General features: G+C 38.6%; 1 protein-coding gene across 1 annotated transcript in view; it reads left to right on the top strand.

The window, feature by feature from the left end:
* Positions 1–5,530: 5,530 nt before the first annotated feature.
* Positions 5,531–15,042, top strand: part of tpo (thyroid peroxidase) — a 29,700-nt gene continuing 20,188 nt past the window's right edge. Inside the window, exons 1-7 of the mRNA XM_087832871.1 lie at positions 5,531–5,654; positions 8,289–8,373; positions 8,483–8,643; positions 8,842–8,977; positions 10,496–10,625; positions 11,213–11,407; positions 12,170–12,652. Coding sequence (XP_087688997.1) covers positions 5,567–5,654; positions 8,289–8,373; positions 8,483–8,643; positions 8,842–8,977; positions 10,496–10,625; positions 11,213–11,407; positions 12,170–12,652 — 1,278 coding nt within the window. The 5' untranslated portion in view covers positions 5,531–5,566. The remainder of the gene's footprint in view (positions 5,655–8,288; positions 8,374–8,482; positions 8,644–8,841; positions 8,978–10,495; positions 10,626–11,212; positions 11,408–12,169; positions 12,653–15,042) is intronic.

Here is a 15,042-nt window from a genome sequence, read left to right as displayed (position 1 = left end):
ACGGGTTAATTTAATGATTTTTGTCATCTGTGGGGCAGAGTTAATTATTCCCATTGTCCTTTTTGCTGTTCTGCTTCCGCTGCTCAAACTGTCACACCACATCTCCAACTCCATACACACTGGTCGACAGGTCACAAGCAGTTTGAACCCAACAGGATATGTTACTTGTGCCGTTGAAGAGAAAAGCTTGCACTGGCTCCTCGCAGGTGAGTAATGACAGCTCATGTACTTTTTTTTCCCTTCTTTGAAGAGAAAGAAAGAAAAAAAGATCAGGTGGGGCCTGTCCTGGAGGCATTGCTGCGAGGGACTAAACCTTTCTGTGTAGGTGTTCTCAGTCTAAACTGCTTGAATTGAAGGCAGTTGGGCTTCTTTTAGACTCTTTAAGGTTTTTCATCTCTTTTCCAAAAGGCCGTCAGTTTTCCACAGTGGTAGTCAGGACATGTCAGGTCATGTTTTTGTGATGCTGCCCCACCCTTCCTTTATGACAGTAAATAAACTGATTGTTGTTAGTGACTCATTTGTGCTTTCATTGTGCATCATAATGACAAGGCTATGGGTGTGCCCTTGGGCATTTAGTTCCACAGTTCGCTTATTCTTAATTAACCGCAGGTGTGGCAAATATTTAATACATGTGGGCAGGATAATCATTTTTCTGTCATTTTCCTGCTACATCCTCCTTGCCTCAATATTAACAACAGCCAGCAGCCACATTATAAAAACTAGCTTTCTGCTGCTGTAACGCAACTAGATATTCTTCCTTGTTGGAATTCCAAATATTGTGTCTTGTATGTATGACTTCTGTGTATTTATTATTTCATTTAACGCTGCAGTGTTCAGTTTGATCATCAATGCAACGACCAACTTGAAATGCTGCATTCCTACGTAGGTTGTAGCAGCAGTCGCAGTGTGAGGACTTTCCCCAAATTTAATTAATAACCAATACAAAAGCCAACTTCCAACCTCTCCTACTACCGTGCTAGCACAGCAATGTCAAGACACGACAGGAAAGAAAATAAAATAGGTGGACAGACGTCTGTATGCAGGTTAAAGTGATTGTAACAAGGATAAAACACAATGTTGGAATGCCACGTTACAGCTAGTTCTAGTGAAGTATTCCCATTTTTTTAACATCACACCCATTATGACACCTGTGTTGCAATATTTCATTCTAGCTAGCAAGACCTATAACAGCACAGGTTGTTCATGTACATTTTTAAACAGATAGCCTCCAGGTAAGAAAATTCACAGTCAGCAAAACATCAAGCAGCAGAAAAAATTACTGTACATCCACAAAGTAAATTCCTTCTGTCAAAACCAGTTTTGTCCTTGAGAATTTCTGCAGTAACTCTGCACTTCCCACTGAGCATGTGCAGAGTAAGTAACAGTTAAACCCTTATATTCCAAAACACAGAAGTGAGTGTTTAGGTTTGGGCCTCTGTGTGTATATGTCACACACTCGTGTAATGATTCATACTTTTGGCCTGAGCTGGATTATTGACACAGATTGTTAGTTGATATTTTTTCCTGTGTTTTTAGATTATGGCAGTGATACCGGTGGTTGCGCTATACATTTTAAACCTGGTATCATATATTGTTAAATAAAATATTCAAAAGGACCCTATAATAAGAACTTTTTTAAAGGAGCAAATACTTATTTTTTTTTACTAACATACTACTAGATAATTACTAGAAAAAAAAAATCCAAGGTCCACACAGCAATCGATTAGATATTAACATCAAACTGTTTTATACCGAATAAAAAAAAGAAGTAAAATTCTGTTTTACGAAGATGCCCCGAGAGATTTTCTATTACTAAACAGAACTGAAATCCTGCTCCTCACATACAAGGTCTTAAATAATCAGGCCCCATCTTATCTTAATGACCATGTAGTACCATATCACCCTATTAGAGCACTTCGCTCCCGCTCTGCAGGCCTACTTGTTGTTCCTAGAGTATTTAAAAGTAGAATGGGAGGGAGAGCCTTCAGTTTTCAGGCCCCTCTTCTGTGGAACCAGCTTCCAGTTTGGATTCAGGAGACAGACACTATCTCTACTTTTAAGATTAGGCTTCAAACTTTCCTTTTTGCTAAAGCATATAGTTAGGGCTGGACCAGGTGACCCTGAATCCTCCCTTAGTTATGCTGCAGTAGACGTAGGCTGCCGGGGGATTCCCATGATGCATTGAGTTTTTCCTTTCCAGTCACCTTTCTCACTCACTATGTATTAATAGACTTCTCTGCATTGAATCATATCTGTTATTAACCTCTGTCTCTCTTCCACAGCATGTCTTTTATCCTGTCTTCCTTCTCTCACCCCAACCAATCACAGCAGATGACCCCGCCCCTCCCTGAGCCTGGTTCTGCCGGAGGTTTCTTTCTGTTAAAAGGGAGTTTTTCCTTCCCACTGTCGCCAAAGTGCTGCTCATAGGGGGTCATATGATTGTTGGGTTTTTCTCTGTATCTATGAAGCGCCTTGAGGCGACTTTTGTTGTGATTTGGCGCTATATAAATAAAATTGAATTGAATGGAATTGAATGAAAAATGTACCTTCACTGGCCGTCTGTAACCTGTGGCTTGGATAGGCTGCATACTGATGCATGCTGCTTCAGTTTTGACTGTCACCCTCTGTAAGTGTTTTATGTATATATGCAACTTTGTTTAAAAATAAACAAAACAAAAGGACTGAGTTTGTGCTTACTGCTGACCTTTTATTCTAAAAAGATGTGAAAGTGGGAAACTGCAGAAAGCAACAGCGGTTAGAGATGGACTGTCAGTAAAACTGAATAAAAGATATTAAATGGGATATTTGCATGATAATACATCAGGCTATGGTGGAAGGAATGCACACGCTTCATCCTCTACAAGCTCTGATTTATTTAGTGAAAAGTTTGGGCTTAAACAGCTTGAAAGATAAAAGCAGCCTCCGTGTTTTCAAAAAAAGAGGTGATATGATCTCAGCTCACTGCTGAAGTCACTAAACACACAAACAGCATCACGGAGTTTCATCAGCAACATGTCAAGCATGAATTTCAAGCACTGAGCTCAACTTTCAATGGGCCGTGACTCTCACAGTTGGCTTCACTTGCAGCATTGGAAACCGTGTGCTAACTGGAGTATTTGTGATGGAAAATTTTCTGGGAAATTTTGGAACTGCCGCCGTGACCTTTCTGTGTAACTGTTCCCTGCAGACAGCATATAAAACTGAAAATATACTCAGGAAGGAAAAAAGGAAGCAGGGCCGTATATCTGCCAAAAATGACTGCAGCTATAATTGTTTCCTTTTTATTACAACAATAATGTTTAAGAAGAAAAAAATTAATAAAAAGGTACTGACAAGCCCTCACATGTAGATGACCTTAATATTGTGTTCCTGGAAGTCTGCTAGGTTGAATGTTGTTTAAGCAGCCAACACATTCAGCACAACAGCTTTGCATGATATTTTAAAATATGGATTAAATGAATAGCATCATTATAAAAATGTCTATGATATTAACAGCATGGATCTCGACTAAACTGCTAATTTTGGAAATTGAAACTCATTTTAGAGATCTTATTTAAATAAGTGGTTGTTATTGGGGTTCATATAGCTGAGTTTCACTTGCTTTTCTGTTTAAAGGTGCCCTGTGGAGATGGCTTTATGAAAAAAAGAGATGTGAATACATCCATTTATAATGGTTTAAACTACTGGTCTTATATCTATATCCTCTTTCATGTTTAATTGGTGAGTTTATTAGTATATTAAGTTAATAATGGATTGGATTTATATAGCACTTTTCAAGGCACCCAAAGCGCTTTACAATGCCACTATTCATTCACTCACGCACTCACACACTGGTGGAAGCAGCTACGGTTGTAGCCACAGCTGCCCTGGGGCAGACTGACAGAAGCAAGGCTGCCATATCGCGCCATCGGCCCCTCTGGCCAGTAAATTAGTAAATTAGTATAAGAAATAAATGATACAGAGTGCTCTACATTTTTAAAGTAAATTGCAAACAGTTATTGGGCATTTTATCCATTGACTCTAATATAATCATATCTTTCTGCAAAAAGTGTAGTCACCCTCCAAAGTTTTTTAATTAACAAATGTGCACTTCTTCATTTTTCACACTGAGAATGTAGAGACTGCCTCTGTGCACCACCACAATTGATTTTAAATCAAACAATAAAGATGTGGTTGAATTTTATTAATAAAAATTGTAAGAGGCTAAAAAGAAATCAGAAATTTGACTGACAAGGGGTTTCATGACAAGGCCTTTCACCTATTTCATGCCAAATAAAGTAGACTCTGTATCTGAAGTTGACTCGAAGTGTTGCATTTGTATTTATAGCTTTTCAATTTAACTTTGAATATGAAGTCCAAAAAGAGGTCAGTGCAAGGAAAGATTATTATCCCAAACAAAACAAAATAACCAGAGAGGGAGAGCAAAATCTATATTAGTGGCCAAACCAAAAATCTTGTCTTCAAGAAAGAACGTGCTAAAAGGCCTGAAACATCACAGAAGTTCAGAAACAACTTCACAACATCTGGCCAAGCCAAGAAAAGAACACTTGAGTAGGTAGATATATTATTGACAAGGTTTACAATGAAAAGATGCCTTCAAGATTGGAAATATAGAGAGTTTATAACAAGGTGCAAACCATTGCTTCCACTCAAGAACAGGAAGGCCAGAACAATTTATCAGGAAACCTCTAAAAGAGTCTGCACAGTCCTGGAAAAATGCTGTAGACAAATACATTCTGCTACAAGATAACCCCGGTTATCTTGTAGCAGAATGATGGGAGAGCAAGGAGCAAACCTGATTATGATCCACAGCATACCACCACATTATCTCTCAAACACAGTGTAGATACCGTTATGGCATGGCTATCAGTGGAAGCTGGTCACCGGTGTTTACTGATGATGTGACTACTGACAGAAGCAGTGCAGGTGTATCCTCTCTGCTCAGATTCAACCAAACCATGCAAACCTGATTAAGAAGGCACTTCATGGTGCATGACCCAAAACAAACCCGAGTCTCTTGAGAAATGGGATACTGTTCAGCACCCAAGTCAGTGACCTGATCTCAACAAAATAGAACATCTTTTCAGTTATTATATACAAAACTGGAGGCAGGGAGACACACAAAAAAGCAGCAACTGAAGGTCACTGCAGTGAAGGCCTGGCAGAGCATCTCAAGGGAGGAAACGTCAAACAGTCCCAGACTCCCAGACTGCAAAAGATTTTCATAAATAATTAAAAATAATCCTTTTACTTAAAGTTCTGTTAGTCAATTACTTTTGAGCAACGTCTCTACCTGGAGAGTTTATCTCCACTTAAAATGCACGCAAATCACTGAATTTTCAAGCCGTTTGTTACAAAAGATGTAAAAACAGAAAGAAAAGAAGAAAGAAGAAAAAAAATGTAAAAATACTTCAAGTGAGAACAAGAGAAACACCAAGTCTCTGAGTTACTCAAGTGTGAGCTGGTTTACTTAACCTTGGCATTGGGCTCCCAGGTTTCTCAGTATATAAGTGCACGCTGCACCACAAACACAGCACTCAGATCTTGGATTGTTGGTTCAGTAAGAATGGCATACTTTCATTGCCTTTGTCTTGTAATGATTTCCTGCATTTCTCTTCCAAGTTTTACAGCAGATGATGTCAAAACACTGACCGGTAAGTACATTTTTATTTGTGCATTTTATGTATTTGCTGAAACTGTCATGAAAAATATTTGATCATTTATAAATATTAGATAAATTTCATGAATTGAACTGGAAGAACTGAAACGACTGATGTTCTTTTTGGGCACAGCTATAATGTATGTAATGGAATAAGAAAGCACATTTTACGCAGCTTTCAACTTCAGCCTTACAATTAGAGTGAAACCTATAATCAACCAAGTATGATTTCAGGATAATTTCAGGATTTGGGGTATGTGTAACCAGCTTCTTCTCACCCAGAAAATAGATTTCAGAATATAATTCATACTGCTCACTGGTGCAATACATTTATTATGAACCAGCCTGTGCAGAGATATTTTAGGCAGTGTCTCTAGTTATTACTGAGAACGAGGGTTAAATGATATCAGGACATATTGTTCCTTGGTACTGAAGTATTGTTCTTCAGATAAGAACACAGTGAACACTATCACTGGGTGGATAAATAGTCCTTCAGGTTTCAGTGCAAGCAAAGTAAATGGTGCTAAATTGTCAGGTCATTGTGCCCCAAAAGGCACCGCCAAGCCTGACCATGACTTGAGCTACATGGACTCTTTGGAATAACACAAGTTACTCAGAAATAGGTTCTTTGGTCTTTTAAGTGCCCTTAAATGAGGTCTAAGGTCAGTGACTGTGCAACAACGTCAAAACATGGCTCTCAAGGATGGGATGCTACTTGGCCAGCATGGAACTGGTTCAGTTTCTATTATTTTCCCAGTCATCTCATTAAAAACATCCATCCATACGTCTTTGTAACCTCTTATCTAATTCATTCGCTCAGTGGATGAGAGGATTGACGCCATCACAAGGCTAACCCAGAGATCCTTGAGAGGGAGCGCTCACACATCATCCCAAGAGTTTCGTCTTGTTTTTACTTCTGAGAAATCATTTAAAGATTACTCCTCCCTTGGGGTCACTATCAGCTTTCTTTCACCAGAACTTTGTCTTCATGTAGCAAATTCTTTGTCAGTGCTGAAGTTGCTTTTCTCCCTCAGAGAAAAGTGCTGGATGTGTTGGATACAGTAGATCTGGTTAAAACAAAACTTTAATAATGTGCCATGCACTGTCCTCTTAGAAGTTTCTATTCAAGCAATATCACAGTGGGAAGTCACATTTTTCTTAAGAGAAAATTATTTTATTGTATTTTTTCTTCAATTTTTTTGATGCACTGCTTAAATAAGTTGACCGGATACAGAAATATTTAGGATTCTGCACCGAGTCATTTACATTAAAACAAATAATCTTTGTTCACAGTAAAGTTCAAGTGAACACTTTGACCTTTTATTGCCTTATTTTAATCATTTAAAATCAAATGATTTAATGAGTATTTTAATATTTTGTTAATGCCAACATTTTGAATGCTACGTTAATAATAAAAACTGCAAATACTGGACAAATTACTTCATTTAATATCCATCCATCCAGCTTCTGTTTGTCCTTTTAAGGGGCACTGGAGCCTATCCCAGCTGTCTTAAGTAAAGAGGCAGAGTACACCCTGGACAGGTCGCCAGTCTGTCGCAGGGCCAACACTCGCATTCCCACCTATGGGCAATTTAGTGTTTCCAATTAACCTATCCCCACTAACTGTCTTTGGGCTGTGGGACGAAGCCGGAGTACCGGGGGAGAACCCACGCAAACCACCGTGCCACCCAAATACCAAACAAATTACTTAATGTAATATAATGTTCCAAAATGGCATCTATTTATTTTAAAGTAAGTTAGTTAAGTAAGTTAAGTATCTGAAAAGCAGTGAAAATTCACTTGTAACAACTAGAAATATCAACCGTTTTAAAAACACATGTGGATAGTTCTCAAGTTATCAATATTTAAATTTTGAAATATTAAAGTAAAGACTCAAATACCACAAAATATTTAAAAAGTACTGTACATTAGTACAAAGCAGTGTGGCAGAAGTGAACAAAACATAATCTGCTGTACTTTAACTATATTTTGAAGACTGGCTGTAGCTTAACTACAGCCAGTCAAACAGTTTAGTTACTTTTTACTTGTGGTTGTTACTCAGATTACTATCGGTTTTGCACTGTAATAAGAAACTACAGATTTTCACTTGTACTTTACATTCCCCATCCTTGAAACCCCTTTGACCATTCCCCTTCCATTTTTTCTTTAATCCTGACCGCTGTGCAGGAACGCCGCGGTCATGCATTCACCACTGAGCCACTTGAACTTTGTGCAGTGGAAAAGGACAAGTGTTGCTCAGTGCTTACGCAGCATTAACGTCATCGTGTTTTAATGCCCCAGATCTCTCCCTGAGATCTCCGTGTCTTTAGGCTGCTCACATAAATACATGATGCTTGAACAGTTTCACTGAAACTGAAAATGAAACGTCACATGTGAATTGTGAATTTAATTATTGTTTTTGTTATTCCTTTTTCTAGTTTTAGTTCAAACAGTACATCTCCTTAGTCATGTTTTGGTGTTCAACTACTCCCAGTGTGAACTACTTTGTAGCTTCTCCGAAAGTTACTTTGATCCATGTATATTTAATATCATCATTACAGAATAAGAACATGATAGATGAAATGATATTTTTTAAATGTCTCATGCTGTTCAAAAATATATTTTCCAGCTTCATCCATCAAAGAATTACTTATTTCATCACATCAAGAAAGCCTTCATGATGTAGATGAAGACTTACTCGACGTCAGGCAACGGTAATACGCCGTCACAGATTGTCAGATTGTCTGCCTCAGTTTTACCTCAAATAATCTGTGCAGAAAAGGATTAAAGGAACTGTAACTGCCCTTTTATTTTTCTCGCTAGGTGGACCAAACCCTCAGCTTTCCAATACATGCTTAAATTCTTTCGGCAAGCCGACCCTGAGACGAAGCACATTTCTAAGGCTGCAGAGGTTTTCCAAAAGACTCTTCGTGTCCTAAAGAAGAAAGTGAAACAGAGATATAATCAGGAGCTCACAACACCCGGTAGATGTCCTTTCTTTTAGTAAACTCGGTTTCACCTTGGATGGAACATTTAGTTTTCATGAAGTTTTCATTACTAAATTTTCAGTCAGACCACCTACTTCTGTCATTGTAAAACAGTTTTCAGAATTTCAATAATGTTTGCTCAGATTTAAAAGTTTTGTGACAATCAGTCCAACTCTGCCTGCTTTGTTACTCTAGCTCAAGAAAAACTGTTGTCATGGAAGCATTTGAAGTTGATTGCAGAGCTGTCAAAATGTCCTCCTACAAGTCCAGCCACCTGTCGGTACACCCAACTCTACAAGTATCGACTGATATCAGGAGTCTGCAACAACAGGTAGTTAAAATGACATCTGAACAACAGTTTCCCCTAAATGAAAACTTAATTTCATATCCAATGTAAATTTCGTCTTAGCAAGCACATAATTAGGCCTCCAGGCAAAACTACAGTATGTCAGGATTAGAAAAGCCATTATCTGTTTTGATAGTTTCGATGCATACAGGTAGCAAATAAATGTATTAATAATCATCAGCATCATCTTAAACTTAATGAAATTTAGTTATGTTCATTTCACTGCATGCTGTTTTTAGTAAAGCTTTTCTCAAACAATTAAAAAGAAAAACTTCCTGAACTAGTCAACATTCTTGAATATTCAAGTACCTGTCAAGTTTCAAATGTTGACTCATCGATAATTTGTATATTCATAATTTCTCATTATTTGTAATTACTGAAATGCAACACGAGCCACGATCTCTTCCTCACACAGGGGAACAGGGGAACCTGCTTCCCAAGCTAAGCCCCTTCAAAAACTTCAACTCCTCCACTGCCCACTCCAACTTCAAAAGCATGTGAAAGTCTATAGTTTGCCCATTTTAAACGCCCCACTTTACAGCTTTAAAGAGTATATTTTCTGCCTGGTGCAAGGCAGTCTTGCCCTCTGTGGATAAACTCACCCTTTAGAACCCTTGCACAGGGGTTATTTAAAAAAAAAAAAAAAAAAAACACTCATCCATCTGCTCAGCTTCATTTCTGCTGACTGGACAGCTAAATAATGTGTGATTTTAATCCCTTTTGAGCAGTTTTGATGGACTTATGTGGCAAATATGTTTTTTCCCCCTCTATGGTATCAAAGTAGAGCATGCTGAAGCAACTAACATGGATTTTTTTTATAATGGCCAAAAAAAAAAGGGGGGGGGGGGGGGACTCATTGTTACTTCACTTTCCTAAAGAGATTGGTGTCAAATGCTAGTTTTCAGTCTTAATGTTGTCATAATGTTAATTTTGTAAATTATGGTGCCCATACATGTACAGGAGGATGATAAAGGAGGGTTTGTTTTGCCTATGAGCATTTATTATCATTTGGTTTCTCGGATCTTCCCTCGCTTGTGATGTCTAATTAAAAGGAAAGCAGAAAAGTCTCAAATCAAGAAGCTGGAACTATGAAATGTTTGTCAGCCGTCAGCTGATAAGTTATCTGGTGTGTAATGTGTGTGCCAGCTGTTGACGAGGAGGCAAAAGGCAACAAAAAATAAATAAATAAATGACAGGTTCTTGCAATCCTTTTTGGTTTTAAACAGTCATTTAAGAGTATAAAAATGATGCTGTTGCAATGATAAATCGAGACATAAGCACTAAGTCAATGTGCAGCAACGATGATGTTTCTCACAGGATCATAACCACAAACTAACCGTCAAAACAGATACTGTCATTTCTGTACATTTAATTTATATGAATGTGCTGAATGCACCATTTTAAACCTTAATAATCCAGAAAACTGGATGTTGCTTTCAGTAAGGGGTTATACAGTTTTGCATGGCACTATTTTTGGACACACTTCATGTTTCTCTTTGTCAGGCAAAATCCTCGCTGGGGAGCAGCCAACACTGCCTTGGTCAGATGGCTACCAGCTGAATACGAAGACGGGGAGAGCGAACCAAAAGGCTGGAACCCAGAACGGCTCCATAATGGATTCCAACTTCCCCCGGTAATCTACAAAATACCGGTCCAACAGACACAAAAGTCTTGGTGGATAAATTACAGAAATGTAGAAATGAAGCCGGCTCGCCCTGCAAAACCCTGAGTTAATGTAGCATTTCATTTATTTTTCCTCACCTGTTTCACAGCAGATAAAGTCCACAGCAATTTAGGAAGAGCACAGGAGAGTGTAAGATGACATAGATTAGAACCGCATTTAAATATTGCATCTAGCTTAGACACTACATCCATAACCTAAAAACAGTTGGTTTCTTATCATGTGGATAAACATCATTTCTTCCAAAAAAAGCAGATGAAACCGTTTTGCTCACAATTGAATTCAATTTCAGTCCCAATTTATGCATTCATTACAGAGTGAGGGCCTTTAGTTGGAGAACTCATCAAATATGCATCACTTGTATCCAGCCAACAGTTTACCACCATATCTGACTGCTGAAATATACTACAGTGTTTCAGATAATAAATCAGAGTCTTAATATTCCATTTCTTATCTTATTTACTTTCTTACAACATCTTGATACTTCATGTGTTGCATTACTTGAGCACTACAAAATACAAATCCTGCTTTGTCTACAGGCCCGGACAGTCAGCAGGGAAATAATGACGAGTGCTTCTAAATGGAAAGATGATTCCTATTCTCAGCTGCTGGTGGACTGGGGCCAGTATATATCCCATGACATAACCCTGACGCCTCAAAGCACCAGCACTGATGGGTCAGGTGTGGACTGTTTAAAAACGTGTGAAAATGTGCATCCGTGCTTTCCCATTCAGGTAAACAGAGAATCCAACATTTGCTTTAATTTTGCACTTGTTCGTGTAAAAAATATAAATAAAAAAACCCCTTTATCCAGGACTTTTGCACAATAGCAGCCCAGTGAAGCTCACCCAGTTTGATCCTGAGATAATCACATATTTAAATACATAAAATAACACACTAATAGGTTCATTGTAGCACTGCCCAAAAAACCCATTTACATTAAAAACAAACAAACTTCTCTGTTGCTATGAACTCCCTGGTGGTGGTGATGGACAGAGCTGTGTATCCTTGTTTGAAAATTTCAAAAGCATGGTGTTAATGTTTTTGTCACCAAGCCTGTTTGTACTATAGGACCCTCTGTACTTGTATGACAGCTAGCTTTAAACTATGGAAAAAATGGAAGCCATGGTAATCTGGAGACCGAGTGCATGAGAAAAATCTCACACCATGCATAGATGTTACAGCTAGCTAGATGACAAGCGGTCACCTGCCCAGAGTTAGACTTCTCCAACTGCCTTTAGTTATTAGCAGGAGCCCAGTCAGTCCTTTTTAATGCCATCCTACTTTGCAGGTGACATCTGACAAAATGACACTACCTTTCACTCTGGGATAAGAAGGCATTGCTTTATATTACATACGTTTACTTTTCCAAATGTGAACCGGGCCTTCAAAATTCCATGACAAAGATGACAACAAATACATTTGGTAGATCAGCAGTAGTTTAACGTTTACCGGAAGCACTAAATGATCAGTAAATGATTCTATCCTCTCTGCAGATGAATGATGGTCTACAAGGCTGTATGCCATTTTTTCGCTCCACATCAGACTGCTTTGTCAATTTTCAGTCTGGTATAAGACAAGCCCTGCAGCGACAACAGCTCAATGCCATGACTTCATTCATTGATGCTTCTGCTGTCTACGGCCGCGATCTAAAGCTGGAGAGCTTCCTTCGTGACCTCCCTGGCCGTAATGGAAAACTTGCTGTCAATGCCCGATTCAAAGATCCAAAAGGAAGGCCTTATCTCCCATTTGTAACCAAGCTGCCATCAGCCTGCCACCAAGATCTGCAAGGGGAAAGAGTTGAATGCTTCAGTGCAGGAGACAACCGGGTCAGCGAAGGTCTGCCTCTGACTTCTTTGCACACGCTGTGGCTCAGAGAACACAATCGAATTGCAGAGGCACTGAAACACATAAATGGTCACTGGAGCCCAGAGATGATATACCAAGAGACTCGTAAGATCATAGGTGCACTGCACCAGGTAAGTGACAACCAAACCCAACTGAATCAGATGTAAAAAGTGACACAAAAATTTCAGTTTCAGTTGACATTTCATGTAATTCATGGAACAAACTACTGAATTTAAAAGAAAGTATCCAAAATGTTAATTTACTAGCACCTAAGTAGACACACAAAGGTAATTAGACTCATTAATTTGATGACTTCATTTAGCTAATATTTTGGATTCTGCTCAGATTCATTTATGCAAAGTTTGCAATCTGTCATTTCAGAATAAAAGTTGCACATTTTGAAATGTAGCAGCAATCTGCAGCAGAAAGGCAAAAAAGCTTTCAGCACTGTAAACTCTGTATTTCCAGGTTGCATCACACTTTTTTAAGTTTTTGCACTTTCAAGACAAGTTTGCAAGTACTTGCGATGAGTCAGCATCTCCCAGACAAACTGCAGTTTACTGCAGTAATGTGCAAGTAACCAAAGCAGTCACAGGAAAGTTTGTGTCACAGCACCCTCTCTGTGACCAGATTCACCTGCCTTCACAGGAGGTTGATAGTCAGCAGTTTCCAGCAGCCACTCGCCAACGGGTCAAGAAATAAATTTTTCCTAGTTGACCAGTGGTTGCCAACCGTCTCCAGGCCTGTGTGACTTTTTATTTTGCCAATTTTGTTTTTATTATAAACATCTCAAGTAGGCTAATAGTGATTTTAGTCATTTAAAACTAAATCTAAAATTTGTCAAACCCCTGTCCCACCCTAAAGCTACTTTCAGTTTTGCATCCTTGGACGCTCAAGGAAAACAAACATAATTCAATTTCTGCTATTTAATGTTTAACATTAACTGCCTCGTATTACCACAGAAGAAGCACCGTTTGCATTCACAGGCACGCTAACCTTTGAAAAAGCTTCAAAAAGGGTACAAGATCAAATTTGAGAGAGATGGTTTAGAAATGAAAGAAATGCAGGTTGTGCTCTAATCTGTGTGAAGGCAAGACAACTAAAGTTCTAATGGATTCACACGTAGTGGGGCGTTTTAGAAAATCTGGACATACCATCCTCGATCATGTTAAATAAGCGTAGCTACGACACTAGATGCAGAATATGATGAAAATAAAAGCTACTGTGATTCGCAGCTATAAAGCTTCTACCGAGTAACACAGATGATGCCTGAGGGGGAACAAACTAATCTAGCATTTATGAGCACGGTGATTTCAGAGTCTGCAGATGCGAGTGTGTCACAATTACGTGGGCACGCTGATATGAATGAGATGTATAAAATAAAAGAAGCGATTCTTTTCATTTGAAGTTACTCGAGGTTATAACAGCATGTATTGTGTCTGAAGCTGCTGTGCACATGAAAAAACTCTGGTATTTCTTTGATGCACAGAAATTGCAACACACGACATGTATGCTCTTGTGACAATCTACAAGTATAGAAACTTATTCACAAGGTCCTGAATCGATTCGATTCGATTTGAATCTGGGAAATTTTGCCTCAGACAGTCAGAACTATTATAATTCAGATCAGTACATTTACATATTTTTGTATCTATAAAAAGGAAGCTGACACTTTCCAGACTTTATCAGAGGTGTGAGCGTCACAGCAGACGCCTTTGTGTCAAAGTAGCTGAAGATAAAACACAGAAAAACATGAAGGCGATTTTCCTGGCCTGGGATTTTATAAAAATATTCTGCAGTACATCAAAAACGAAAGAAAACCATTAATCAACACATGAACATTACCTCTGAAGTTACAGCGGTTTTATTAGAGACACGGCTAAGCGTTTTGTATAATTTTAAAAAGTTAAAATTTGTTCAAAAGCCTATTGAACGTCAGAAATTAGGTTTTCTTTTCGGAAGTAAGTAAAAGGAAAAAAAAAAACATCGGCCGACAGCGCTGTAAATAACTGTAGACTTGTGCGTAATAAGCAAATTAATAATGCAGAAAACAGATTTCGGGGATAGACGGGAAACTGTTCTTGAAGTACACTGAGAAAAAGAGAGAGAGAGAGAGAGCTGTGCATGAAGTGTGATTTTATTGTGGTGGAAGCAAAACAGCAAAAGTCAGAGTGAATTCATGACGATGTTTATGTGAAGCGTAGTTTGGATCTTCTTTTGCTGCTGGTTCGGTCAATATTGTTTGGAGAGACATCAAACTAACAGCTTTAGAATCAGCGCAAAAAGGACGTAAACACAAAGAAGTAAACACAAAGTGCGGACCCGCTGAAACATCGGAATCAGCGAGCTGTCGGCTTTCAGTCCCGACCGTGTCCATGCCGTCGGGTGAGAAAGGCGACATCTCACTGATTCTGAGCTTTGTGTTTACGTCTTTGTGCAGAAGCCGTGTACCTGCTCTCATTTACTGTTTTAAATGTTTGGTGGTTGTCAAAATTTTGTGACGTTTCACCTGAGATTCTGG

The sequence above is a fragment of the Neolamprologus brichardi genome, chromosome 19 (assembly GCF_056152115.1).
Source record: "Neolamprologus brichardi isolate AB-2024 chromosome 19, ASM5615211v1, whole genome shotgun sequence".
Lineage (NCBI taxonomy): Eukaryota > Metazoa > Chordata > Actinopteri > Cichliformes > Cichlidae > Neolamprologus > Neolamprologus brichardi.
The sequence above is the reverse complement of the archived record's forward strand: the minus strand, read 5'-3'. Positions and strand labels throughout refer to the sequence as shown.